This window comes from Fistularia commersonii, chromosome 12 (assembly GCF_037954325.1).
Source record: "Fistularia commersonii isolate RoL2024-O1a breed Wild chromosome 12, RoL_Fcom_v1.0, whole genome shotgun sequence".
In the NCBI taxonomy this organism is placed as follows: domain Eukaryota; kingdom Metazoa; phylum Chordata; class Actinopteri; order Syngnathiformes; family Fistulariidae; genus Fistularia; species Fistularia commersonii.
This window is the reverse complement of record NC_141295.1, coordinates 5,823,636-5,851,028: the sequence shown is the minus strand read 5'-3', so window position 1 is coordinate 5,851,028 and position 27,393 is coordinate 5,823,636. Positions and strand designations below refer to the sequence as shown.

The 27,393-nt window shown below is 48.5% G+C and overlaps 4 protein-coding genes and 1 pseudogene across 13 annotated transcripts in view; 1 reads left to right on the top strand and 4 right to left on the bottom strand.

Annotated features, from left to right (window-relative positions):
• The window catches only part of LOC147228530 (cytokine receptor common subunit beta-like), a 176,375-nt gene extending 149,180 nt beyond the window's left edge, over nucleotides 1-27,195 (top strand). For 7 of the 10 annotated variants that reach the window (XM_086156634.1, XM_086156638.1, XM_086156636.1 and 4 more), the window contains 13 exons: nucleotides 19,982-20,070; nucleotides 21,328-21,401; nucleotides 21,719-22,028; nucleotides 22,830-22,911; nucleotides 23,042-23,219; nucleotides 23,304-23,412; nucleotides 23,491-23,587; nucleotides 23,688-23,763; nucleotides 23,845-23,987; nucleotides 24,483-24,678; nucleotides 24,839-24,935; nucleotides 25,741-25,819; nucleotides 25,991-27,195. In XM_086156634.1, the coding sequence (XP_086012760.1) occupies nucleotides 23,123-23,219; nucleotides 23,304-23,412; nucleotides 23,491-23,587; nucleotides 23,688-23,763; nucleotides 23,845-23,987; nucleotides 24,483-24,678; nucleotides 24,839-24,935; nucleotides 25,741-25,819; nucleotides 25,991-26,878 (1,782 nt within the window). In that variant the 5' untranslated portion in view covers nucleotides 19,982-20,070; nucleotides 21,328-21,401; nucleotides 21,719-22,028; nucleotides 22,830-22,911; nucleotides 23,042-23,122 and the 3' untranslated portion in view covers nucleotides 26,879-27,195. Of the gene's footprint in view, nucleotides 1-19,981; nucleotides 20,071-21,327; nucleotides 21,402-21,718; nucleotides 22,029-22,829; nucleotides 22,912-23,041; nucleotides 23,220-23,303; nucleotides 23,413-23,490; nucleotides 23,588-23,687; nucleotides 23,764-23,844; nucleotides 23,988-24,482; nucleotides 24,679-24,838; nucleotides 24,936-25,740; nucleotides 25,820-25,990 lie in introns of those variants that run through there. The other 3 variants (XM_086156640.1, XM_086156633.1, XM_086156642.1) reach the window with 3 other exon arrangements.
• LOC147228534 (histone H2A-like) lies at nucleotides 13,405-16,000 on the bottom strand (annotated as a pseudogene).
• On the bottom strand, nucleotides 15,999-17,096 carry LOC147228533 (histone H3). The gene has a single exon (XM_086156643.1). It carries the CDS (start codon nucleotides 17,094-17,096, stop codon nucleotides 16,686-16,688), a length of 411 nt encoding a protein of 136 aa, XP_086012769.1. The 3' UTR covers nucleotides 15,999-16,685.
• On the bottom strand, nucleotides 17,570-18,375 carry LOC147228532 (histone H2B 1/2-like). The gene has a single exon (XM_086156110.1). It carries the CDS (start codon nucleotides 18,373-18,375, stop codon nucleotides 18,001-18,003), a length of 375 nt encoding a protein of 124 aa, XP_086012236.1. The 3' UTR covers nucleotides 17,570-18,000.
• On the bottom strand, nucleotides 19,476-19,940 carry LOC147228531 (histone H4). The gene has a single exon (XM_086156325.1). The coding sequence runs from the start codon at nucleotides 19,867-19,869 to the stop codon at nucleotides 19,558-19,560; it is 312 nt and encodes a 103-aa protein (XP_086012451.1). The 5' UTR covers nucleotides 19,870-19,940; the 3' UTR covers nucleotides 19,476-19,557.
• Nucleotides 27,196-27,393: the final 198 nt, after the last annotated feature.

Below are 27,393 nucleotides of genomic sequence, written 5' to 3'. Positions count from 1 at the left end.
CCGGGGGATCCGGTGTAATTATCCAGGTCAGTGATGAACCTGAATGTGTAGGTGGCAGCGTCGCTCTCTCTCAGGTTGGAGATTGTCAGAGTGCACCGCTTGTATCCACACTGATTCTTCACCCGGCCTGCGTACTCAGGCTCTGTTGTCAGGTCCACTGGTGGGCCGTCTCTCTGCTCAGTGAACCACAGTGTCCTGTGTAACTCATTCGATCTTTTTGGCAATCTGTCTGAATATGACGGGTAGTTGAAGGTGCAGCTTATCTCTGCACTGAATCCTGTCAGTGTGCAGAGTCTCATGGATCTGTACTTCACCTCCCACTCAGTGTAGGAAGGAGACACTGCAACATCAAGGGGGGAAACAGGAAGGAAAAACTTTTAACAATTTAACAATGAATACCTTTGCATTTTTATCGCAGGAAGATCATTTTGATCCAGCGTGAGGCTGCGTACAATTCAACTATGAGAGACAGAATGCAGACATATTTATTGTTACACATTAAAAAACAAGAGGATCACCAGTAAACATGATTCCACCTTTTTTTTTTTTTTAACCAAAAATTAACTGTCATAACAGTTTTTTTTACACCGTTAAGGTTTATTATTGCTATTATATACATTTGAAGTCATTATCTCTGAATTAATTATATAGAAAGGGAATAAAAAAAAACAGTCAACAATCTGGAACATTTTTGTCAACAGTTTATTCTTTTATATTTTTTAGTAAGTGAATTAAAAAAAAAAACACTTCTCTCATAACACAAGAAAACAAGGACACAACAGGGTTGACGGGAACCCACATGCTAAAGAGTAAAGCTAGCAGGCACAACAGTATTAAAAATAAAGCCATATACCAGCCACCTAAGCGAGCGGATACTGCGGGCTTCAATAGGAAGAGTCATGCTAACAATTGTGTGTGTGTGACTCAGTTTCTTCTTTGCTGTGTGACCGCTGTTGGTACGAACACACATCCATTTGAATGAAGCTGCTTCTTCCTGTCTTGCTGTTCCCTACTTACTTTCTGTAGTCTAGCGGCCATCATATTTGTCCAACTTTACATGCCAGGCTTTGAATTCCTACTTTTGCACTGCCTGACTTGTTCATACCAGAGATATGATATTAAGTTGTGAGAAGATGGTCAGCCTTTGTGAGCAGAACTGTGGTTTCATGCCTAGAAAGAGTTCTACAAATGCAGTATTTAATTTCAAAATGTTGGTCGAGAAGGTGCTTCCTATTCCCACGCGCTTCCTTCCGAGAAGGAAGCTGCACTGTGCCTTTGTAGACCTAGAAAAAGCATCTGACCGGGTGCCGAGAGAGGAACTATGGTACTGTATGAGGAAGTCCAGAGTGACAGAAGTATTTTAAAGTATTTTAGACTGGTGCAGGACATGTATGCTTGCTGTGAGACAGTGGTGAGGTGTGTTGTAGGGGTAACAGAGAAGATCGAGGTGGCGGTGGGGCGACATCAGAAATCCGCTCTGAGCCCCTTCCTGTTTGCAGTGATGGACAGGCGTAGAGATGAGGTTACACAGGAATGATGCTTGCAGATGACATGGTGATCTGTAGAGACAGCAGGGAACCGGTGGAGGACAATCGACAGGGGGAGGTATGCTCTGGAAAGGACAGGAATGAAGGTTAGCTGTTGCAAGACAGAATACATTTTACACTACTGGCACCTGAAAAAGGTATGGCAGATATCATAGAAGGTACTTTGAATGAATAGACTTGTAGGAGGCAACACAAAAACCCTTCTCAGATATGTATTATGATCGCGCTGGAGAAAACACGGTAAGGTACTCCAGACCGGGATTTAAAACGCAACATGTTTCCGCCCGGTTTCGAACCGGGGACCTTTCGCGTGTGAGGCGAACGTGATGACCACTACATTCCGGAAACTTGTATGCACCACTCAAAATAAAAATTAAAATGATAATAAAGCAATGTGGATATGCCGATTGCCTTAGACAATAGCAGTTAAAGTAACGCACACCACTTTGAAACACAATGCAAACATGGATTTTTCTTTTGGGGGCTTTAAAAGGCAAAGTTTCAATTAGATCACCCACCATTCATGAAATCATCAATATATGAAGAGAGACTGAAGTCGTCAATCCACTTTTTCCATTGCTGTCAAACATTATATTTACAGAAATCTCTCACACAGCTGGATATAGTCACTTTTTTTTTTTTTTTTTTTTGGGGGACGAGAGGACGCTGGCGCGCTTAGCTGCCGCTTCCCGCTCTCAAACCAACCAATCTAACCAACCAAAGACAAATCTCTCAATAGTTACAGTCCTCCAGCCAAGTAACCAAAGTCTAATCGCCCTATAGCTACCGTTACTTTCTCGATCTCTCCACCAATCTACCTCCATCTCACAGCCTCGACATCCCCCCGGACTGCTTGTGTTCTGCTAGCTAGCCAGCTAACGTCTCGAAACTCCGGATCCCGACGGCGCCTAGCAAGACGGCATTTCCATCGGCCGAAATCTGCTTGCTCCACCTGCTCCACCATCTCTTTCTCCACCGGCAACTATCTCCGACATCCAGCTCCAGCACCTGCCTCCTCACAGCCCCGGGTATGACACTCAGCTACACTCCGAAGCAACTCCTCCAGCTCATCCCAAAACTGCCCCCCCCACGACACTCCTCGCCACACTCCGTAATCATGGACTTCTTCGTCGACCCCGCTACATTCACCGTGGCTCCCGTCGCAACTTTACATACTTTCGTACAACAGAAAATTCAATTCCAACGCTATGGACACAGCACTGCTCACGAACCGGACCCCAAACCTCTTCCCCGCGTCATCACAATAAACCGCGTCATCATCCCCGCGTGAACTATTTAAACCTCCGTCAAATTCCAACTTCCGCCCCGTCCACTTCACAACAAAAGGCAATAAAAATCGCTCTCTTCAATACAAGATCCCTCAACAATAAAAGCCTCATATTAAATGATTTCATCTCTGATAAACAACTTGACCTTCTGTGCCTAAATGAAACATGGCAAAAACCCCAGGATTATTTCTCTCTCAACCAAACCACCCCCACTGGATACTCTTACCTGGACAAACCGCGCACTGAGGGCAGAGGAGGAGGGATTGCTGCAATTTTCCACAAAGATCTCCAACCTCGCATACTCTCCGTCCCTTCTGCCCCTTCTTTTGAACACCTGACTTTTAAACTACCCGGACCCAAACCACTCATCACAGCGATCATATACCGCCCCCCCAAACCCAACCCATCTTTTCTATCCGATCTCTCAGAATTCATCACCTCGCTATTTTCAATTTCAACCACCGTTATACTTCTTGGCGACTTTAACCTTCATATTGACTCCCCGGACTGTAAAGATGCATCTGACTTCTTGGACCTACTCAACTGCACAAACTTCACACAACACATCACCTTTCCCACCCATAACCACGGACACATCCTTGACCTGGTCTGCTCCACTGGCTTACAGATTCACAACATCTCCAGTTTTGATCTCTCCATATCTGATCACCTGAACCACTCAAACCGCACGACAACATCTCATCCACTTTCACCCCGGAAAAATGCGACCTCCTCATGCCATTTTTCACCTCAAAGACAGACACCATCCATAATCAACTTGCATCCTCCTCTGCCACCACCCCAGTCCCAGAGCCCCTACTCACCTCCCCTTCTATCCACCGACTCACTCACTTCTCTCCAATAACTACAGCAGATCTCACCAAAATACTCACCACCATGAAGCCATCCACCTCCCCCCTGGATCCCATGCCTTCAAATCTTGTCATAGCCTGCCTCACCCCCCTTGCCCCACTCATCACCGATACCATTAACGCCTCCCTCACCTCTGGAACAGTCCCCACATCACTTAAGCTTGCTGCCATCACCCCTCTCCTTAAAAAACCTGGCCTCGACCCCGACGACCCCAACAACTTCCGACCCATCTCCGACCTCACATTCCTCTCAAAAGCACTGGAAAGAGCTGTCACAGCACAATTAAATCAACACCTCTTCACGCATGACCTGTATGAAACTTTCCAATCCGGCTTCAGAAACCAACACAGCACTGAAACAGCTCTCATCAAAGTAACAAATGACCTCCTTCTCTCCTCTGACTCCGGATCCCTCGCCGTCCTCCTCCTCCTCGATCTCAGCGCTGCCTTCGATACAGTCGACCATCCAATCCTCCTCAACCGTCTGGAATCATTAGGCATCACCGACACCGCCCTCTCCTGGTTCCACTCTTACCTCTCCGGCAGATCTCACTACATCAACATAAACAACCATACATCTTCCACCACCCCCGTCCGACACGGAGTTCCACAAGGTTCGGTTCTTGGCCCTCTACATACTGCCACTTGGACACATCATCCGCCGCCATGGACTCCATTTTCACTGCTATGCCGATGACGCTCAGCTCTACATAAACACCAAAGCAATCACTCCCGAAATCCTTTCTTCCCTCACCGACTGCATCACAGACATAAAAACCTGGATGAACCAAAATTTCCTCCAACTCAACAGCAACAAAACAGAAATGATCATATTCGGCCCAAAACCCTTGCTCAATTCCTGTCACAATCTCGCACCCTCCATTGATGGTCACTCTGTTTCCCCCTCCCCCCTGGTAAGAAATCTTGGAATCTACATGGACCCTGCACTCTCTTTTAGGCCACACATAAACCACATCACCAAAACATCTTTTTTCCACCTCCGAAACATAGCACGCCTCCGACCCACTCTTTCACCCTCTGCTGCTGAAACACTAATCCGTGCATTCATCACCTCCAGACTCGACTACTGCAATAGTATCCTATATGGCCTCCCCTCTAATGCCCTTCAAAAACTGCAATACATCCAAAACTCTGCTGCCCGACTACTTACCCGCTCCCCTTCCAGAGAACACATCACCCCCATCCTCCGTCAACTTCACTGGCTGCCCATCAAACAACGCATCCACTTCAAGATCCTCCTCACCACCTACAAAGCCCTCAACAACCTCGCCCCCCCATATCTCACCGACCTTCTACGTCGCCGCTCTCCAGCGCGTCGTCTTCGCTCCTCGGATGAAAACCTCCTCGCTCCAATCTGTAAGTCCAAGTACCGCACCCTGGGAGACAGAGCCTTCGCCATCGCCGCCCTCTGGAACTCCCTCCCCCCGGCCATCCGAGAGTCAAACTCATTGTCTTCCTTCAAAAATAACCTCAAGACCCACCTCTTCCAAACCACCTACAACACCTACAGCTCTTCCCATTAACAATGTTTATGTTCTATGTTTTTCTGTCGTCAACTTGTAAAGCGTCTTTGTGTACCGTGAAAAGCGCTATACGAATCGTATGTATTATTATTATTATTATTACTTGTTTACAACTTCTAATCGCAACTCCTCGTTAGTATAGTGGACAGTATCTCCGCCTGTCACGCGGAAGATCGGGTTTCGATTCCCCGACGGGGAGGAAACACTCTTTATTTCAAGAATGTCTCTTCTTTATCCACGAATTTTAACTCAAGTATTTTGTATCAGAGAACAAACATCCAACAAAAGCAGATAAAGCGGCACAAAGGTGGACACCACACACTCTCGGACTCCTGGCTGCGGATGTGACGTCGAGGGCTCACCGGAAATACGTCATATCTCGCTCACGAACAAAATAAAATACATTTTAAAATGTGAATGTGTTTATCAAAAATGTAACCAAACATGTGTGAGGCTAAATGACAATAGTGAGTTGATGGTGGAACTACAAACGACAATAATGACAGTTTACGGATTTAATGATGTTTCTTCTTTACAATCTATTTTTCTTGTTCTTGCCTGTTCCGACGGGCAAAGCCGTTGTCTGCCGTCTGGAGCACCTCGGAGCCAATCAGGTGTCATCTCAAAGTCTCGCCACTAGATGGCGCCAGGCGATTGGCTGGACTCACCCGCATCTGGACTGAGGAGACGAGCAGCTGCTCGCTGATTGGCTGGGCCGGGTCACACGATCGCACACCTGTGTCCATCTTGTCATTAGTCCAGTGAACAGTATCTACACTTTCGCAGAAAACCGGGGTTCGATTCATAAACGGGGAGGAAACATCTTAATATACACAGGTGAGGGATTTACTGCCATTTTTATTTACATTTAAGTTTGTTTAATTGTGTGTGTGACCCCTGTTTCCTCTTTTCTGTGTGAACTCTACTTGTACGAACACACATCCAGTTGAATGAAGCTGCTTCTTCCTTTTCTTGCTGTTTTTCTCTGAGGAGTTCATAGGTCGATGATGAACGTTGACTCGAGATAAGACGAATTCTCCTCTCAGTTTGTGGGGACACTTTACTATCACTTGTGTGATGGACTGGTAACCAGTTAGTTATTTAGTTAGTTGTCAGTAAGGAACGGGAGAGGCGGGAGGAGGTTCTAACCACTGACAGGAAATGTACCCCCCAAAAAAAAACAAAAACAAAAGGAAAATAAAATAACACAGGTTGATATTTTGTCCGTTTTTGTGGCTCCTGCCACGGGACCGGACTTTGTTGTCCCGGTGTGTTCAGATTATCATTCAGGGAAAAACGTCACAACGGCCAGGAACTAATCAAGCAAGAATGGTTTATTCAAAGTCAGGAAAATACACTTAGGAGATATCCCGGGCCAGAATGAATGTCACCCCGCGAGGATCGTTCGGCTCCTCCAGACACCCGCTGAGACGCGTCCAGTCGAATGTGTAGATGAAGAAGTTCTGGCCCCGATCCAAAGGATCAGGCTCATTTTATACCTTTTGGCCAAAAGGGTCGGAGGAAGTCCTGATAATGACTTCCCCGACCCCTGGCTCTAGTCGATTATACCCGGGGTGTCATTGGAACAGAAGGGTAGCGCATTCCTTCACCTTACATGATGGGGTCTCGCAGTTACATTTTACAGTCTTTGCAATTGATAGTGAAATAATGATGTGAGGTTGGAGATTCTATCATTTGACGTAGGGGATTTTGCAAGTCCCTCTCTTGACGTGAGCGTCCTCACGTCACACAAGGACTACAATCAAAATAAGTAAATACAATGAATGTATGTAAACACAATGTATTATAACAGAATATTCTAACAGAAGGGACAAGGGTCAGTGAGGAACAAACCGTTAAAAGTTATCTTTTGAGATTTTTACAGTCTGTCAATGTGTCTCTATGTTAGTTTACTGGACGGTATCTTCTCCTGTCATGCGGAAAAAAACAATGTTCAATTCCTCGACGGGGAGGAAAGACTCTTTTTTTTTTTTTGATTTATTACCTTTTGTGTATTTCATTTTAACTCTTGTAACAGAAGGTTTCATGCTAACGCACTAAGCTAAGGGACACAACAGGGTTGCTAGAAAGCTGCAAGCTAAAGAGTAAAGCGAGACTGTGGTAGAAATAAAGCCATATATCTGGAGCACCTCGGAGCCAATCAGCTGTCGTTGCAAAGTCTCGCCACTAGATGGCGCCAGATGATTGGCTAGACTCACCTGCGTCTGGAATGAGGAGATGAGCAGCTGCTCGCTGATTGGCTGGATCTGGTCACCTGATCGCACATCTATATGTCCATCTCCTGAGTTCAGTGGACAGTAAACATCTTAATATCCACAGGTGAGTGATTTCCTGCACTGTTTATTTACATTTTAGTTAGTTTAGTTTAGTTAGTGTCTGTGAGATCTCTATTTGTATGAACACTGTTCAAAACTGTGCGGTCCAGTTTTACACTCTAGGTTTTTAATTCCTCCTTCTGCATTGCTTGTCATGAAAGTATTTTTTGAATAAATGTGATGTTTTGGTATTTAAACACTGACTTTGAGTCTTTGCACTTCTGCTGATAAAGATGATTTGGAAAGACTTGCGCGAGAGCAAGCAGAGCTGGCAAGTAAACACAAATGGACAGACATGAAAAAACCTCAGCCTGCAGACCAGCTGATTGTCAAAACCTGGAACGCGCTTCCCGTCACGTACAAAACACCGCAGCATGTGAGTCTTGCCGTATTGACCGTGTTTGGATCTACATATGCATGCGAGCGGTCGTTCTCACACCTAAAACACATCAAAACCAACTTGGCTCTCAGTCAAAAAGGTTCCCGACCCTGTCCGAGATGATTGGACAACAACAGCTAGTGTCATCAGCTCCGCCCTACCCTTCACCGAGTGTCCAGGATGTGCAGCCTCAAGTCCGACAACACGACCACAAGGTCGATCGAAGAACCGTGGCCTCAGGTGTCTTGGTTCCAAGTGCACATATGGACACCTTTCTGCCTGACCATGGTGTTAGTTGTGGAAGATCCTTGATGAGCACAGAAGTCAGGATGAGCTTGGAGCTGTAATTCCACTGGTGTCCAGCAGAGGGGGAGGAAACACCCCAGAGCTGGAGATGAAGCCAGAAGATTGTCTGAAACGCCTGGTTCTCCTTCCTGCTGCAAACTCGACTCACCTGCTCCTGGAATGTGGAGACGAGCAGCTGCTCGCTGATTGGCTGGATGTGGTCACATGATCGCACACCTGTGCCCAGTGGACTGGGAAGCCTGAGAGGAAAAGTCCTAATATCTACAGGTGAGTGCTCCTCTTCTTCTGACTTGTGGAGGAAACAGGGTCGGATGATCCAAACAAGTGACACATTAGTCACTTGTTCAGTGAGTTTGAAATGCTCTTTATTTTAAAATAGTGAGGGCAGGATAAGCGGTAGATGATGGATGGGTTGTAGGAAGGAGCAACAAAGAAAGCAGTTGAATGGGTGGATTCCCGTTCTTCTTCTGGCCTGCCGGAGAGTCGGTGAGCAAGGCAGCGAATCCACGGCTGCTCCCCGGACGCTGCTCGGAGGACCCGCCTACTGCTCGCAGGTTTCATGCAGGGGATTAACAATGTCCTGCAAGAGCTTCATGGAAGTGTCAAAAGTAAAAGATCTTACAGTTTTAGACAAAGTCCCTGGTTGTGACAAACCCTCCATGGCCCGACAGACTTTGGCCTTTATCGCACAGCAGCGGCGCACTTACGACATGAGGGGGAAGGTCTGCGTTCTAAAAGCTGTCGGCGTTACCGTAGCAACCACCAATGAAAAGCAGGCTCTCGGCAACAGAGGGGGTCCTGGGAGAATCTCCAGGACTCACCCTGGAGATTTGATAACACTGTACTCCACGTAATCCTCATCCCTTTCCTTCTCTTCATCCTCACCGCTCAGGCCGAGGCCTTTGGTTTGAAGGACGTTGGAGTAGACGGGTTCTTCATGGCTTTCCTTGAAGGTCACAGTGGAGTATGCAAGGTCACCGTCCGGCCCTCCTGCTGTTGCTCCTGCTCCGGCCGAGGAGTTCTGGTACTGGTGTTCCTGAGGAGACGGAGGGGCTTCAGTCTGCTGGTCAAGGAGGTTTGAGGAAGATCTGGTTCCTCACCTCTGCTTCCCCGTCCGGTTCCACTCGATGCCCAGACGGTTGTTTGGAGAACATCTTTTTTCTGGGAGGCAGGAAAGACCAGATCTTGAGTACTCATGTTAAACTCAAGGGAAAGTCTGTGGGTGTCAACCTTGAGCCACTTACCTGAGAAACAGGGTGACCAGGACCAAATTCAGGACCATAAAAAATAGGGCAGCGACCCGTACTCCTGGCACTGCTTTCACTGAATCTGGGAAGTGGAGAGACACCGAAAGGACGTTCAGATTGCTGACGAACGAACTTTACCGACTTTTCAACTGGACTTCACAGATAAAGATGAAGAGAAAGTTGGTCACACAGCCATGACTTACTGGTCCTTTATTGTTTGGTTGCCGGTTAAATGTCATTGATGGTCTACATTAAATCGGTATTCAGACAGAGCCTTCTGTCTGTCATCTGCGTTCATTTCCTGTGTAATCCTACATGTTCCAGCCACCAGAACTACCAGAAGTCCTGGAGGGAGTTTTGCACTGTATGCGAACGTACAACCAGCGGCAGGAACGGAAATGAAAATGACGAACACGACATGATTCCCCCCGTAAAACAAGGGAGAAGACTTCTCCGTCCACGTGCCTCTTCTTGTTCTTTCTTAGAATGTACATCATCCCCAGCTCCTCCACCGGCACCATGTTAGTCATTGTCTGAAACGGACCTCTGAACTGCCCTCAGGGGGACGAATTGCTGACCAACATAAAGCAGGCTTTGTTTTTCAAATAACCGCTTCGACTCACATTTCACATCGATGTGGACGGCCTCAGACGACTTCGACCCCAGCACATTTTCAACGGTGCAGTAATACTTCCCGGAGTCTGAGCACAGAACTGGACTGAGGAGGAGTTGTCTTTCTTCGCCCACCGTGGTGTTTTCCCTTCCAATCTTGTACCAGAGGTACTTCACTGTCTCCCCCAGAGCGCTAAGGCAGGTCAGAGTCACTGAGCTGCCCTCCAGGATGTCAGCAGCACTGAACGACACCCGGGGGACATCCAGAGCATCTGGGGGTGAAGATGTGGAAACAAAAGACATGCAGTTACAAGTCAGCATGTTTAACTTTCCCCTGCAAGTGGACGGCAGGATGACGGCTTCAGGCTGGACTCTTCAGGTTGTTTGGTTTTCCAACAAGAATGAAGGAACACTCACACAGCGGCGGAGATGGGTGCTGAAGATGTCCTTCCAAAGCACAGGAGACAAACTCTGCGGGACTCAGCAAGAGCTTGAGGTGATCCTTCTTCTGGGAGGGGATCTCACTTCCGTTCAGCATCCAGATGTAGGAAAAACGACCCACTGAGCTGCAGCTGCTGTGACACAACAGCTCCACTTCCACCATGTTCTTATAGTTGTTTGTCCTCCTGACCTGAACCTGCAGAGCTGGATACCAAAGAGAGAGCGGGGAATAATGTCATCGTAAAGAAGCAGCCGATGCCTTTTAAACCGATGGGCTTCGGCCGGATGTTTGCCTCCACGCAGACGACAGTGTGGTATGTTGAAGATGGTGAAGAGAAGGAGAAGAGTTATGAGGGAGAGGATGTTCCTCTCAGAATACAGTTTAAATCTGAGTTCGACCTTTGCTGTGAACCAAAGTCTGGAAGCGGTGAAAGTTCTTCAGCACCTGTAACGGTCAGCGTTGTCGCAGGTAACTCGTTCTTCCATTGAACGCCTGTCCCCTCAAGTCTGAAGTGATACTCTGCTGAATCGCTCTCGCTCAGGTTGCTGATTCTCAGTGTGGAGCGTCCGTTCCCTGAACCGTCCACCTCAACACGTCCCGTGTAGTTTGCCTTTTTCCTGATGTCTTCAGGCTGTGAGGGAGGCCTCCGATCCTTCCCTTCAGTGTGGAACCAGAACGTGGACGAAACTGTCCCTGGACTGGTGTAGCTGCAGGAGATGTCCACGGCCGAGCCCTTGGGGGCGCAGATGTCTCTGTGGGTGTAGGTCACCATGTTGCACACAGAACCGTTCACACCTGAGAGAGAACATTTCCAAGCAGAGTCACAAAGAGATCAGAATAATAGAAGAGAGATGCTAACAAAGAGGGGACTCACACACTGCAGGGGAGGGATGGCGCTCGTATCCTTGTATGGCACAAGACACACTGTTTGCAGAAGTTTCGTTGTAATAATAATAATAATTATTTTTTCTTTCTCCTTCAATTTTCCCTCCATTTCTATACCAGCTATATGCAAGCCTCGTCGTTCCACAGTCGTCGACACATGACATGTAATAACTGTCTTTTTCGATCCTGAGGCCTGGAGGGACGAAAGACAGGAAAGATATTTCATTCAAATCTAACTTCACACAAAAGGAATATTTTTTTCTTTTTTTGTTTGAAATTTGTGTGTGATGGAAACGTCCAGTCGGAGAAACGTTGCTGCTGGGGTCTTACTCTTGACTTCCAGAGTGACCCCGGGGGATCCGGTGTAATTATCCAGGTCAGTGATGATTCTGAATGTGTAGGTGGCAGCGTCGCTCTCTCTCAGGTTGGAGATTGTCAGAGTGCACCGCTTGTATCCACACTGATTCTTCACCCGGCCTGCGTACTCAGGCTCTGTTGTCAGGTCCACTGGTTGGCCGTCTCTCTGCTCAGTGAACCACAGTGTCCTGTGTGACTCATTCCTGCTATTTGGCAATCTGTCTGAATATGACGGGTAGTTGAAGGTGCATCTTATCTCTGCACTGAATCCTGTCAGTGTGCAGAGTCTCATGGATCTGTACTTCACCTCCCACTCAGTGTAGGAAGGAGACACTGCAACATCAAGGGGGGAAACAGGAAGGAAAAACTTTTAACAATTTAACAATGAATACCTTTGCATTTTTATCGCAGGAAGATCATTTTGATCCAGCGTGAGGCTGCGTGACGCTCGTCTGCCGCCTGACTGAGTCCCTTTTTTCAAACATGCCGACACGAGACGGGGAAATTGAGCTTTGGGTCGGACCGAGCCGAGATGGTTCGCTATGTTCAAGCCGAAAAACTCTCAAAGGTCTGTTAGAACTGGACCGAACGGAAGATCTTCAAGACGCGAGAAGTGTCTTCAGGAGCATGGGCGAGGAGCACGCTCGGTCAGAAATGACGGCGGCAGAACCTCAGGCTCCAACTGGGACGGGAACACCGAGTTATCTGAAGAGAGAGGACTCTCGGCGGTTCTCTGGCGACTTTCTACACTTTGGCGATCCTTGAAATCTCCTCAAAAAACAAACGGCGAATGTAGAAATAACAGGACGGTATCCAGATACAAAGGCGCATCTCTGTCGCGATTTCCGTCAGTCGCCGTGTGATGCTTCACGAAATAGAAAGGAGAAGTTCGGTACCTTGGAGGGACAGGAGCAGGACCACGAGTCCACTCAGCGCTTCGGTCGGACTCATCGCCGCTCCGGCAGATGACCCAGAGACACCAGTCTCATATTAGCCTGGAAGAACCTGAGAGAAAGAAGTGTCTTCAGTGTGTGTTTGAGGGTGGGGTGGTGGCAACGCTGCATTTAATTCAACTTCCTTCCTCCTTCTGGCTGAGAAACAGTCTCAAGAAAACCCTCTGAAAAAGATGAGCGAGGCCTGTCATTTTCATCATCGGTACAGTTCAACTATGAGAGACAGAATGCAAAAAAAAATATATATATATATCAAGAAAATCACTGTCTGATTTTTAAAGAATTTATTTGCAAATGATGGTGGAAAATAAGCATGTGGTACTTTCTTGTGTACCCTTTGTTTGCAATGACAGAAGTCAAACATTGTCTTCACAAGGTTTTCACACACTGTCGCTGGTATTTTGTCCCAGATCTCCTCTGGAGCAGTGATGTTTCGGGGCTGTCGCCGGGCAAGGGATTTTCAACTCCCTCCTAGGACGCTCCAGGACCTTGAGATGCTTCTTCTTTCCTTTACACGGATCCGTCGTCCTGGTCCCTTTGCAGAAAACCGTCCCCAACGCATGATGTTTCCACCGCCGTGCTTCACAGTAGGTATGGTGTTATTTGGATACAACTCAGCATTCTTTCCCCTCCAAACACGACAAGTTGAGTTTTGACCAGAAACTTCTATTTTGGTTTCATATGACCGTAGGACATTCTCTCAGCCCTCTTCGGGATCATCCAAATGCTCTCCAGCAAACTTCAGACGGGTCTGGACATGTACTGTCCTAAGCAGGGATACATGTCTTGCACTGCAGGCTTTGAGTCAGAGTCAGTCTTCCCAGCTGGTGCAGGTCAACCGTTTTGTTTCTTTTTGTTCTGGACCATAGTGGAGTTTGGAGCGGGACTGAGGTTGTAAACAGGTGTCTTTTATTCTGATCACCAGTTCAAACAGGTGCCATTAATACAGGGTAACATGTGGAGGACTAAGGCGCCTCTTCCAAAAGAAGTTCCAGGTCTGTGAGAGCCAGAAATCTTGCTTGTTTGTCGGTGACCAAATACTTATTTTCCAGCATCATTTGTAAATACATTCTTTAAAAATCAGACAATATGATTTTCTGGATTTTTTTCGCTCTCTGTCTCATATTGATGTGAACCTATGATGAAAATGACAGGCCTCTATCATCTTTTTTGGTGGGAGAACTTGCACGATTATCCTTTTTTGCCTCACTGTAGGCGTTGAGGGGCGGAGGGGACACTGCTGGGGTTGCCGTTGAGGTGAGAGGAGAAAACGTCGAGCCGAACAGGAAATTTCGGTGCAGATTTGGAGTTGTACTGGCGTCGTATACATGGAAAGATAAACGGGGTAGGAGTTATCTTGAAGGAGGAGTTTGAGGAATGTTCTGCAGAAGCAAAGAGTGTCAGATGAATTGGTGAGTCTGAAGCTGGAAATTGAAGTTGTGATGCTCAGGGCTGTTCGTGGCTATGAACCACTGGTGGGAGGTGACTTAGAGGAGGAGAATTCCTGGATTGAGTCCCATGAAGCGATGAAGGTGAGTGGGGTCAGTGGTGCAGACCTCAGTGGACATGTTGGTGCAGGAAATAAGAGGTGATGGAGGTGTGATGGGCAGGTTCGGCCTCCAGGAGAGGAACGCAGAGGGACAGATGGTGGTCGACTTTGCAAAAAGGATGGAAAAGAGGACAAAGTGGTGGAAGCTGAAAAGGGAGGAGTGGCGTTTGGTTTTCAGGGAGGAGTTGAGAAAGGCTCTGGGTGATCAAGGAGAGCTTCCAGATGATTCTACAACTATAGCTCATGTGATCGGGGAGACCTGTAGAAGAGTACTTGGTGAGTCATCTGGGAGGAAAGTAGATAAGGAGACTTGGTGGTGGAATGAGGAAGTTCATACAGAGAAAGGGGGAAACTGAGCAGAAGTCAGCCTTTGTGAGCAGAAGTGTGGTTTCATGACCGCAAAGACTTCAAGCGATGCGGTAATTCATTTTAAAATGCTGGTCGAGATGTACAGAGAAGGTCAGAGGAAACCGCATTGCGTCTTTGTAGACCTAAAAATAGCATCCAACAGGATCTGAGAGAACCTACGGTGCTGTAGGAGGAAGTCCAGAAGACCTCAGGATAGTAACGCCGAGTCCAGGTTTTTCTTTCGTTTCAGCGTAAAGGAGGTAAATTATAACACTTGATACGAACACTTTATAGCCTTAACTTTGATACTCTATATTTGACACTGAATCGTTCAGGATTGAGCACAAAGAAATAACTGATTTGATGTCAGGAATGAAAACTTCATTGGTGCTTCCAACTTCTAAGTGCAAGATGGACAGTCGGAGGTCTAATAAGTGTACAGTTTTTTGAGAAGCTGCATACTAATATTGTATAAACGTGCCTTGGATGCAGGTTGGGTGGATCAAACAAGCTGTGTTATTTATGGTCTGTTATAATTGGTCATTGCTCAATAAACTCAATTCACTCCTTCCTATCTAACTACTGACCCTGTTGTGCTGAGTTAATGAACTATGAACTTAGAGATAGCAGCTGGTGACTGATGTTCAAATTTATAAGCTTTTGTTATAAGTTTTTGTTGATCCTCCTGCACGCTTGATTAACGAAGTTGGATGATAAAGTAGATAGGAGGAAGAATATCATTCATGTGAAACAGCGTGGCGTGGAAGTGTGTGCGCTCTAGATGCGGGTCGCGTGGCTCTGAAAAGAGCCGTCGTGTTGTCGGTTGTTCCGGGGGCTCCGTCTACTTCTTGGCGGGCTTCTCGGTCTTCTTGGGCAGCAGCACCGCCTGGATGTTGGGCAGCACGCCGCCCTGGGCGATGGTGACTCCGCCCAGCAGTTTGTTGAGCTCCTCGTCGTTGCGGACGGCCAGCTGCAGGTGGCGCGGGATGATGCGGGTCTTCTTGTTGTCGCGGGCGGCGTTCCCGGCCAGCTCCAGGATCTCGGCGGTCAGGTACTCCAGCACGGCCGCCAGGTACACCGGGGCGCCGCTCCCACTCGCTCGGCGTAGTTGCCCTTCCTCAGCAGCCTGTGGACTCGGCCCACGGGGAACTGGAGCCCGGCGCGGGACGAGCGGGTCTTGGCCTTAGCGCGGGCTTTGCCTCCGGTTTTGCCTCTTCCGCTCATTTTGAATTTATCTTGTCTGAAAATCTCATCAGAATGACATTACTAGTGGAGACGTGTGTTTATATAGCCCCGCAGCTGCTCTGTCATTGGTCTGTTGGAGCGGGGATTGAGTCCTCCAATCAGAGACGGTTTGCTACTCGCGTTCAAATGAACGACGGTTTCTATGTGTTCGGCTCGGTTGGTTTCCAGCACTGTGTTCCTGCTGGAAAGCAGGAAAACTATTGCTTTTCAATGTGAAAAGTGCTTCTGTTCTTCCCTCGGTTATTTGTATCCCTGCTGTTGTGACTTGGCACTATTAATGACGTTATGCTGCTAATGCAAATGACTATTTCGCCTATCTGTCCGGGGGCCAATGGAGGCACAAGAAGTAGTATCGTAATTTTATATTCATTTTAAATGAAAATTATCTATCGGATTATGTAAATTGTTTCTATAAGCCATATAAGCCATAATGATTGTGTCCTCGATCGGTTACTTCACTTCCATTATATCAAGTGGTGACTTGTCTATTAATGGCAGTATTACTGTATTGTTATGCTCATTCACATAAGGAGTAGTAACAATAAATAATCTATATAAATGATCATCAGCTGTTGCTGTGTAATCAACAATTGAGATGTTTCCACAAGTCACGTAAGACTCCATTATGTCCTAGTGCTATACTATTATTCTACCGGTGCAGTTGTTTTGTTCATCAAGTTCAAAAACAGTGTGTTAGCGGAGGACGGAGCTCGTCGAGGGAGTGCGTGGCTCTGAAAAGAGCCGTTGTGCGTGTGAGGAGCGGCGGCAGGAGGTCTAAGCTCTCTCCCCGCGGATCCTCCTCGCCAGCTGGATGTCTTTGGGCATGATGGTCACCCTCTTGGCGTGGATGGCGCACAGGTTGGTGTCCTCGAACAGGCCCACCAGGTAGGCCTCGCTGGCCTCCTGCAGAGCCATGACGGCGGAGCTCTGAAAGCGCAGGTCGGTCTTGAAGTCCTGGGCGATCTCCCTCACCAGGCGCTGGAAGGGCAGCTTGCGGATCAGCAGCTCGGTGGACTTCTGGTAGCGGCGGATCTCTCGCAGGGCCACGGTGCCGGGCCTGTAGCGGTGGGGCTTCTTCACGCCGCCGGTGGCCGGGGCGCTCTTGCGGGCGGCCTTGGTGGCCAGCTGCTTCCTGGGGGCTTTGCCTCCGGTGGACTTCCTGGCGGTCTGCTTGGTTCTGGCCATCTTGCTGGAAGACGAGTGGAGGAGCAGAGGGACGCGCTGCTGTTCTTATACTGCTTGGGTGACGACATTGTGACGTAGGCCTGGGCGTGGCTTTGACTCTGGAAGACGATTTAATGGTATTTCATTTTTTTTATCACATAAGTCAACCGCGGAAAAGGAAAGGATCGACGAAAAAATTTGCCACAAAAGACGCGTCTATTGTATTTTTAAAATGGGAGTTAATATTGATGCGTTTATTTTGATATATACAATTTGGTATTTAGTTTATTCTCCTTTAGGGGACGTCCTCCATTTAACCCTAATTTAGTTTTTTTTACTTTGTAATAGTATATTTATGAAATTATTGTTTGTATCTTGATATTGATATTCGTTTTATTGATGTTCATTTACGCGCTGCTAGTTTCATGCCGCTGTTGTGGTGTCACGATGACGCAGGAGATGGGCGTGGGTTTAAAGCAGAACGATTTAATACAAACTTCATATCCACCACAAAATATTATAAACTCATTGCATATTTAAAATTGGGACTGATGTATAAACAGAAGTGTTTAGTCAGAAGATGCAGCCCAGTATCACTACAAAATAGAATGTAATTACACCCATGTTACCGAAAGTTCTTTAAACAAAATCTCAAGATTAAAATGTTTTCTGTAAGATTTAGAAACAGCAACTATGCAAATGAATCTGTTGGGGATCGCATTCATACGAATCCCGGTAAATTCTTGCCAACCGGCCCACCTGCTTAATAATTACAATGAACAATTCTGGTGCTGAACACTTCAGAGCTCGACAATGTAGGTCGTGCATAATTGAAATATTACATGAATAAGGATATTAGACACTTAGATGAAGCGGTGAGCGGCCCTTAAAAGGGCCTTTGGAGTTGCAGAGGCTGCAGGAGGATCTACTTGGAGCTGGTGTACTTGGTGACGGCCTTGGTGCCCTCGGACACGGCGTGCTTGGCCAGCTCTCCGGGCAGCAGGAGGCGCACGGCGGTCTGGATCTCCCTGGAGGTGATGGTGGAGCGCTTGTTGTAGTGCGCCAGGCGGGACGCCTCGGAGGCGATGCGCTCGAAGATGTCGTTGACGAACGAGTTCATGATGCTCATGGCCTTGGACGAGATGCCGGTGTCGGGGTGGACCTGCTTCAGCACCTTGTACACGTAGATGGCGTAGCTCTCCTTCCTGGGTCTCCTCCTCTTCTTGCTGCTCTTGCCGGCGGTCTTGGTGACGGCTTTCTTGGAGCCCTTCTTAGGCGCGGGCTTGGCGGGTTCAGGCATGATTGATGCTTCTGTAAATCCTTTCGCTGTAGCTTTGAATTTATACCGCTCTCATGCAAATAGGACTGTGTCGGCGCCGCTTTTTGATTGGCTCAGCTGGTCAGCTGACTATGATGCATTCTCTCTTGAGAAGCCGAAGCTTCCATGTTGGTGCAGGTTTGGACGGACATTTTTTTAATCAAAACAAATGTCTTTATGTAACATATACCAATATCTAGAATACATAAAAGGATTTTCTTTTGAAAGAAAATCATGCCACTGCAGGTATAACAGTGAGTAGACCAGAGAGGGAAACCAATGCAGCGAGTAACGAATGTTAGGTTTTGTGTTGATGCTTTTTTGTGGGATCTTGGAGTTTCCGGGTATTTTGTGTGTGTGGTTTGGGAAGTAAGGAATTCTGTTTTTTTTAACCTGGAATTGAGCGGGAACAATTTGTTGTATGGCAGGCTTGTGTGACGTGGCTGTGGCAAACAAAAGCTATTGGTAATTAAACGGACGTTTTCCGTCAGCCAGGTGCTTTCCCTGACTTAACTGCTAAAGTATAAATATAGAAATGGTTGCTTAAACTCTTCCGATCATCTCAGTGAATGTGGTCGGGTGTTCCTAATGCAGCAAGTCATTCCAAACTTTAATTGTAAAAACTTTTTAATAAGTATAAAAGAACTGCTTTCTGATTGGCTGAGCTGGTCAGCTGACTGCTGAGCGCCCTCCAAAAAGGCGGGAGTTTCCATAGAAACCTACCCATGAAAAGAAAAATGGCGACTCAACTCTTCGAACCTAAGTCGTCGTATTTAGAAATAATATCATCGTGTTTGAAGTCAACGGAAGGAAGTTTGAATCTTAAACGGAAAAGAAAAGCCTCAGCCGGGTTTCTCTTGTGCTTGTCCCTATAACACTGGGCTTGAGAACATGTTTCTGTCCTTGCTAGTCAGTGAGTACCTTTTACGTGTTTACGCTACAAAGGTGCCCAATTTAAGCCTTAAGGTTTACATTGTTTAATAGCGGTAGTTATGATAGATAATCAACACTTCATCTAACTACAATAAATATCGAGCTTTTGAAGCTATCAGCCAGAGAAGCGGGCCGTTTTATTGTCGAAATGTTAGCTGCGGATGGAACTCTCTTTCAGTTTGTGGTGGCTCTTAAAAGAGCCGTTTTTAGCGTGTCCGCCCCGGGACGCGCTCAGCCTCCGAAGCCGTACAGAGTGCGGCCCTGCCTCTTGAGCGCGTACACCACATCCATGGCGGTCACCGTCTTCCTCTTGGCGTGCTCAGTGTAGGTGACTGCGTCGCGGATCACGTTCTCCAGGAACACCTTGAGTACCCCGCGAGTCTCCTCGTAGATCAAGCCGGAGATACGCTTGACTCCTCCGCGGCGGGCCAGGCGGCGGATGGCGGGCTTGGTAATGCCTTGGATGTTGTCGCGGAGGACCTTCCGGTGGCGCTTGGCGCCTCCTTTACCGAGTCCTTTGCCTCCCTTTCCTCTGCCACTCATTGTTGCTGATTAAAAGAATCGACTGTAACCGTTACACGGGCTGCTTCCTACTTTATATGGTATCTGCGGACGTATGTGAAGACTCTATGCACTGATCTGCCCATGTGACCAGATCCGTCCAATCAGCGTGCAGCCGGAATCAGCTCAAACAAGCGCGCCTGATGAGTCGTGATGGGTCGATGATACCTCAAGGAGTGAATGGTATGTAAAATATAGCAAATTTGCGTTAGATTTTTTAACTTGTGCACACATTTTTGTTAACTTAACGGTTAGATTATATTAAATAAAAGACAAAAAAGTGATTACTTTATGAATTTTTATTGGGGGAACAAAAGTTTTTGGAGTGTCCTTACTCCAAGGCGATTTCTCCTCTTCTCCCCAGCCTTAGAAAATACTCTTCCAGAGCGGACACTTCACCTGCAATAACATAAAAAGTTACTTCATCTAAAAACAATTCAGACCTCTTACCAGAACAGAGTAAAAACTAAGGTGGAGCTTGCATTCACTTGTTCAAAAAATAGACAACCTATCTCATGATTTCGCGACCAGGATCTTGTAATTACGAGATAAAATGAATAGAGCAACTGTTAGACTCTTTAACCGACTATCATATGTATCACAGGTCATTCACTTGATAAACTGATAAAGTGAGTGCAATGAGCCACCGTAAAAAAAGTATATAACAGTAAACAATACTCTAAGGAGAATAAGATGTACCGTTTTTGGCGTCACAAGATCAAAATTATTCCACACTTGGGAAACTTCTTAGAACGATCCACAATTACGCAAAACTTCATCCAACAAACCCACAAGATGTTGATACGGTTTGTTTCCTTATAAACACACTTTGGCGTAGCACATCCAAACGATACAGTTCCTGTATCGGTCACGGGATGCTTTCTTAAAGCAATTCATGCACCGACACGGGGTTTCACTTTGGAGCGCTCGACACAGTCCTGACGCACCAGTGTCGCTCTTCCCATCACTGCTGATGAGTGAAGGAGGACAAAGTGTATTGTTTAACCACCGGATGGTGACCTTCTGAATCTCCAGTGAAACAAGAGGGTTTTCCAAAACCCCGCTGAGCTCACTGCGGTGGTGCCAGTATCCATTCCGTGGTATCGATACTAACATGATAATCGGGTGTCGATGACTCTCATAAAGTATCAATACTCATCAGTGAGTGACCGGAAGCAAAGCTAGTAGCTCGCTAACATCAACTCTGAGGACAAAAACATCACACCCTGTATTCTGCAATGGTGTTTTTTTTTAGCAAGTGAAAGTTGTTAAATGAGCATTATTTTCACCTGTTTTGGCTCATTGTTACACTTGGATTCGGGGAAAATTTAACACATTGGTATTGATTTGGTGTAAATGTACGAGAAAGAAAGGAATCAGTATCGAAAGTGCAAGTTTGGTATCGCTTGCCGCCTGAACCACCACATCCTCTGTCTTCAGAGGGACTTCCCCATAATGGTACACGCAGAGTCTGCGCTCACACGTGATTGGCTGCATGCTGTGTCCATCAAAAAGTAAGTCCCGCCTCCGCCTGGTCACCGGCGCCGATACTTCCGGTCTCATGAAGGGAAATCACGGGATCACCTGAATGCAAATTAAAATATTAATACCAAAAATTGTATTACCAATAATGATTAAATTAAAAGGATGGATTTTGTTTTTTTTATTGGGTTTTATTAACTTTGATGAAACCGCCGCCGTGACATCTGACGGCCAGCAGGTGGCGCATGGGAGCTCTGGCCTTGTCTGTTGTCGTCATGGTTACCTCGGTCGTCACGGTTACATCCAGCCGCTTCTCTGAAGGGCCGGCCTCCTCTGCGGTTCTCTGCAGGCAGAAACCCCAAAGAGCAAAGGTGAAGTGTGGGCAGGAGAACATCCGGCTAATGAGGCAGATGTTCAGGGGTGCAGGGCTGCACCTGACGTGCCTCTGGAGAAACAAGAAGCTCGGTAAAATGGGAACTCGTCGCAGGGAGAAGGGTTTTTTTAAGCAAAGAGCACACTTCCCCTAACAGCCAGGGTTTTTCTGTCAGAAGATCTGGTCCCTCCTCCTGCCGTCAGCTCCACCGGCGGGTCAGACAAGAAGCAGCTCGTCGCCCTGGATAGAGGAAGGTGGACGCTCTGCTCCTCTGGACTCCGAGCAGGTAAGTCCAGCACCTCCTGAGCCATCGGGGAACCGTCCGCGGCGGCGGGAAGTGGCCTCGGGTACGAGCAGGAGGGACGATTTGGGTGGAGAAGGTCCAGGATGTGCCGGTATCGCTCCGATTCTGAGCGCCGTGAAGGTTTTTTTGCTTCTTCTGAGAGTCTGGAGGACCTTCTGGGGAGTAGACCGGGCAGGAAGTGCTTTCCAGGGTTTGCTCGAGAGGAAGAGGGGCTACAGAAGAAGGAGACTCTTCTGGCTGTGATTGGCTGAGGTGGGCTACCATGGACCTATCACAGGGCCTCAGAGTCTCCACTGAAGCACCCGCAGATACAAGGAGAACATGGAGACTCCCCTGTTGGAATCCAACCAGGGACCTTTTGGCTGTGAGGAGGTTCTCTGCTGAGATCACAGAAAGACCCCCTCCTGAGGAGATGTTCTTCCAGCCTCCAGAAGCAGCGCTGCTGTTTGGAGGTGTTTCCTCCTGAAGATGATGCTCTGAACTTCTGCTTCCTGCTCTGGTTGTGACGTGACAAGCAGGTGCCTGCGGCTCAGGTGCTTCCTGGAACCAGGCTCTGGTTCTCCACCGTTCGAGGAAGCTTCTGTTCTGCTTCTCGGTAAAACCGCCGACCGTGAATGAGCCGCAGGGTGTGGACGGGGATCTTCATCGCACCTGGAGCTCAGCACAAACACACACTTTCAGTAGACCAGGTTTTCCGAGCCACTCACACACACACACAGTCCGCCCACGTTCACGTCTTCCCCATCCTGTTTGCATGAACATCTAAATGTCTCTGCGGTTCAGAAGCTGCCACGTGGGAGGAGAAGAGGCAGAAGGTCCACCACGTAGTGAGACACCGACTGAGATGTTCTTGAGCTGAAGTCAGGTGTGTGTGTGTGTGTGTGTGTGTGTGTGTGTGTGTGTGTGTGTGTGTGTGTGTGTGTGTGTGTGTGTGTGTGTGTGTGTGTGTGTCAGATGGCCCAGTTTCACCCCCGTGTTCCTGTTAATTCATGCAGAATGAGAAGACAGAGGAAGCAGTGAGCGTGTCCTCCATCCACCGGTTCTCTGTGCGGTTCCTGGGCTGAGGAGACCTTCTGATGGAGAGGAACCGGGCGTCCGCTCTGGTCCTGCTTCTTCTCTCCCTGCTCCAGACGGGCAGCGTCTGCTTGGAGGGCTGCGCCAAACAGCACGAGCGTGAGTGGATCTTCTCAGGAATCGTCCGAGCTCGGACGTGTTAAACCTCCGCGAGATGTTCCTGTTGACCGATGCTCTCCACAGGTCTGACCTGCCTCAACGACTACGACAGCATCATCACCTGCGAGTGGAACAGAACCTCCGACTCGGTCGGCTCGGCCTGTCAGATCAGTGCCGCCAGGGTGAACGTCACGTAAGGCCACCACCGCCTGAGGAACAGCATCTCCAGCCAGCAGCCTCAGATGACTTGAAGGTCTTCTTCTGTTCGTAGTACAGCTCGGTACAGCGGGTCCTGCCTCCTGGAGCCCGCCCACGCCTCGGCGCCGGCTCTGCACAGATGTTCCCTGGACTTCAACCGACCCGGCCACGTGAGCGTGAGAACCTTGAAGGGCCTCTCCAGGACCTTCTAATGACGCCGTGCCTTCACCGAACCTGAGATGGACGGGGTTTGTCTTTCTCTCCCGTCAGTTCCAGACGAACCACGTGGTGTCCATTTCTCTGAACTGCAGCCAAGTCCAGATGTTCTACAAACCCGCCTGTCACAGTGAGTCCACCACCTCCACCTCCACCTCCACCTCCACCGCAGCCTTCATCCAACCCAAACCCCGTGTGCTCCTCACCGCAGTCAAGCTGAACCCCCCGGCCAAACCCCGGGTCAACTCCACCACCATCTCCTGGCCGCCCGACGTCCACATGTCCCAGAGGATCACTCAGTGCCTGTTCCACCTGCAGTGGAAACCTGAGGAGCAGACCTGGACTACAAGCCAGGTAGGTGTGCACCCTCCTTTGGTCCAGAAGCTCACCATATCCAGCAGATGCCAGACTAAGGTGACAGAAAGTCCTGCAGAAGAACCCTTCTGCCTCCAGCAGAACCTCACGCTCGAGCTTCGCCGGTGCTTCAACCTTCCTCCAGCTCCCGATCATCGACTTAAAGTTGAGAAGAAGGTTTGCACTCCTCGAAGGAAGAGGAGGTAGAAGTGAGCGGAAAGCCTCCTTTGGCTGATGGATTTCTGTTGTCCTACAGATGAACGTCAGAAGCACTGACTTGAGAAATCAGTTACCAGGTGGAAACGTGTCCTTGACTGCCGTAGAGATAGAACTCAGAGTACAGCTGCTGCTCCTCAGCATTCAGAGGCGCCGGATGAGGTGCATTTGGTCAAGGACAATGTTCTCCGCTGGCCCGGGAACACCTCAGGAGTCCAAGCTGGACCAAGAGACCAAGTATGAACCACCTTTAACAAATGTCACACTCCACCCGAGCAGGAGGAAGAAATGCAGTGCCAGTGCAAGGAGGGCTACAAGGAGGTTCTAGACTCGGACCTGCTGGTACAAGGCGTGAAGTACCAGACCCGCATTCGAGTGAAGACGGGAGAAAATGATTACGAGTCGGTGTGGAGTGACTGGAGCCCCACGGCATCTTGGGTATCACGGGTGGGACGACCTGGACAAACTCCGCCAGGTATGTCCGACTACTCATACCCACATCTGTGGAGGTCTATGTAGAAAACCAATAAACAGCAGGTCCAAAATAAGAGCATCTATCAAAGATCAGGTCACCTTCAGGGTTTGGAGCCCAGGTGTCATTTGACCTGAAAGATGCTGTGATGTTTCTCTGCCAGGGATGGCCAGCAGTCTTCTGGGCATCGCGGTCACTGGCGTGACAGTGCTGGCCCTGGTTGTGGCTTTGGTTCTCCTGAAGACCGACAGAACTATCTGGTGAGCGAATACCTTCGTAGAAGATGTGGACATTTTTCTGCCGGTGGCAGTGAAGATATGCAGCCGTCCATGGTTCTCATTTTAGCATCACCTGAGAAGCTTCTTCGGTTCCTAAGGTCTGGGGGCGTTTTTGGTGTAGAAGTAGGATAGATGGTCTGGGGTCCTTCTGCTAATGTCTGGATCGTTGGGAAACAAAATCTGGTTCACCTGGGCTGAGGTCTGAATGGGGTTTTCTTGGGGGTCCAGTGTGATCCCCAACCCCTCTAGATGCGGTGTAGAGTACAGGCTGATCTGCAGGTTGTTGGCGCCCATCTGTCTTGGGACTGACCGAAGAACCGAATCATAAGCAGATGAGAGTTGTGTCAGAGGCCAAGATGGCTTCTCCGACTCCTCTCTCAGACCCTCTGTCATCCAAGGAAACCCTGGTCCCTCAGGTGTAGGTGGACCACAGAGTCCCAACAATACATTTGTGCAGAGGTACCGATGTACACCTGGTGTCTGGGTGTCCTGTCTCCTAGAACTGGTCAGTGTGTGCTGGTTTCCTGTAGATCTTCATGTCCAAGCTCCTGTCACGCAGTACGTGAAGGCACAGTCAGAGAAAACCAACACGTGTCCTCTGACATCCTTCTTTGTGGACCAAATGTAGGAGACCAACGTGTTCAGTCTTCCAGATCCATGCTCTTGATTGTGTCCCATGTGTGGTCCTGATACCTGAACCGACAGTTAGGAGTTGTGCCCCCGAGGGGAGAAAATGCCCACGTTTCCTCATTTCTGTCTGAAAAAGCCCAATTCTGGTTTCCTCCAGGGTTTACATTGTGAAAAAGATAAGAGGTCCACTGCTTCCAGATCCAGGGAAGTCCTTCCTGCAGGATGTCACTTTCCAGGTGAGCTTCTACATTCTGCTTTGAAACAGTTGAACCCGGTCCTGGTCTCTTGTTTTATTCCCTTCAGCTGAAGAAGCTGATGGTCACCAAGGCAAACCCTCCCTGCGCCGCCCTCTGTCGGAGAGCTCACTTCTTCTCCCGTGAAAACTTCTTCTCCATCCCCTCCCGCAGAACTGGCTGACGCCTCACTTCACCCAAGAGGCCCTTCTGTCCTTCCCGAACCCGGTGGACATCGTCTCCGTTGAAGGGACCGGTCACTTGGAGCCAGCTGGCGCGAGCAGGCAGGAAGCACCGCTGCCGGAAAAGACGGGAGGCGTCCACGAGTCCACCAGCTCCAGCTTCTGCAACCCGAGTTACTCCCACCTATGTCTTCCTCCTCCGATCTCCACCTCCTTCACTGCAGGGAACCTGGAGCCCTGCGCCGCGGACACGCCTTACGGGCCTGTTGGGTCCGAAGGTCAGGAGGAGAGGGCGGAGCGCAACGGGGCGAAGGAAGAATCTGAGATCCTCCAAATGTTCTTTGAGGCCAGCAACAACTGCGAACCCTTGCCAGTAATTTCCGATTATGAGAGAGTCGAGGTTGAAGGGGCGAAGCTCTCGAGTTTAGATTCCGGTCTGGGCTTCGGGGACGAGGCCGGCCGCGGGACAAACCGCATCCGTGACATAAGTGATAAGCAGCGAGGAGCCAGGGAAGAAGAGCCAGAGCTCCAGAAGGTCATCTGCGGCAGCGAAGGTATCCGACAGGCTATCGACAGTCCTGAGCTGCCGAGCATAGATTCGGGCATGGGCAGCGGGGGTGAGGAGCAGCTCAGTCAGGATGAGAAGCCGGAGGTGGACCATAAGCTAGGTGAGTCCACAAGGTTCTTGTTCCCCTTGAAGGACCCCCAGGGTTCCCCGCTCTCTCGCGCTCCACCGCCTTTGAGCTTCTCTGAGTCGAGCTCCGGTCCGACTCCTCTCCCTTTGCCGAGTCACGTACTGATGAGCTTAGCATCCACGTCCAGGTCTGTGGAGCCCTCTGGTGACGGATACATGCCCGTGTACCAGGAGCAGAACATCTGATGGTAAATGCGTCGTGGCGCAGGTGCTTCTCTAGCCGTCATTTTAACCTCTGAACCAATCACGCTAGCCCATGATACACAGAACAAATGTCAATATATGTAATATAAACTGCGAGATACAATGGACGCTGCACTGTAACCCGAATATTGTCTTCTCAATCTTTGTAGTTACTGCTAACAGCTAAGACAATTTATAGTTCATTATATTTCTTATTCTTCTTCCTTTCCACTATTGTCTATTACTGTTATGTTTTTACTTGAAAGTCTGGCACAACAATTTCCTTCGGGATAATAAAGTTGTTCTCATCTCATCTCACCGGACTCGCTTGGCTTCTGGAAGGCGTTTTCCTCTAACATGTGAAGATCTCCTTCAGCGGTCTTGTAAAGTTCCAGTCCTCTTCTCTCGGGGACTGAAGAATCCCCCGGGACGAGGATCACGATGTCTTCAAGAAGCTCACTATATCCAGTCCAGTCACTGACGAACCTTCATGAACCTCAGGAAGACCCAAACAATTA

Bases quoted from the DNA above. Each gene is read 5' to 3' on its own strand.
- LOC147228531 (XM_086156325.1), bottom strand. From the start codon at position 19,869: ATGAGTGGCAGAGGAAAGGGAGGCAAAGGACTCGGTAAAGGAGGCGCC.
- LOC147228533 (XM_086156643.1), bottom strand. From the start codon at position 17,096: ATGGCCAGAACCAAGCAGACCGCCAGGAAGTCCACCGGAGGCAAAGCC.
- LOC147228532 (XM_086156110.1), bottom strand. From the start codon at position 18,375: ATGCCTGAACCCGCCAAGCCCGCGCCTAAGAAGGGCTCCAAGAAAGCC.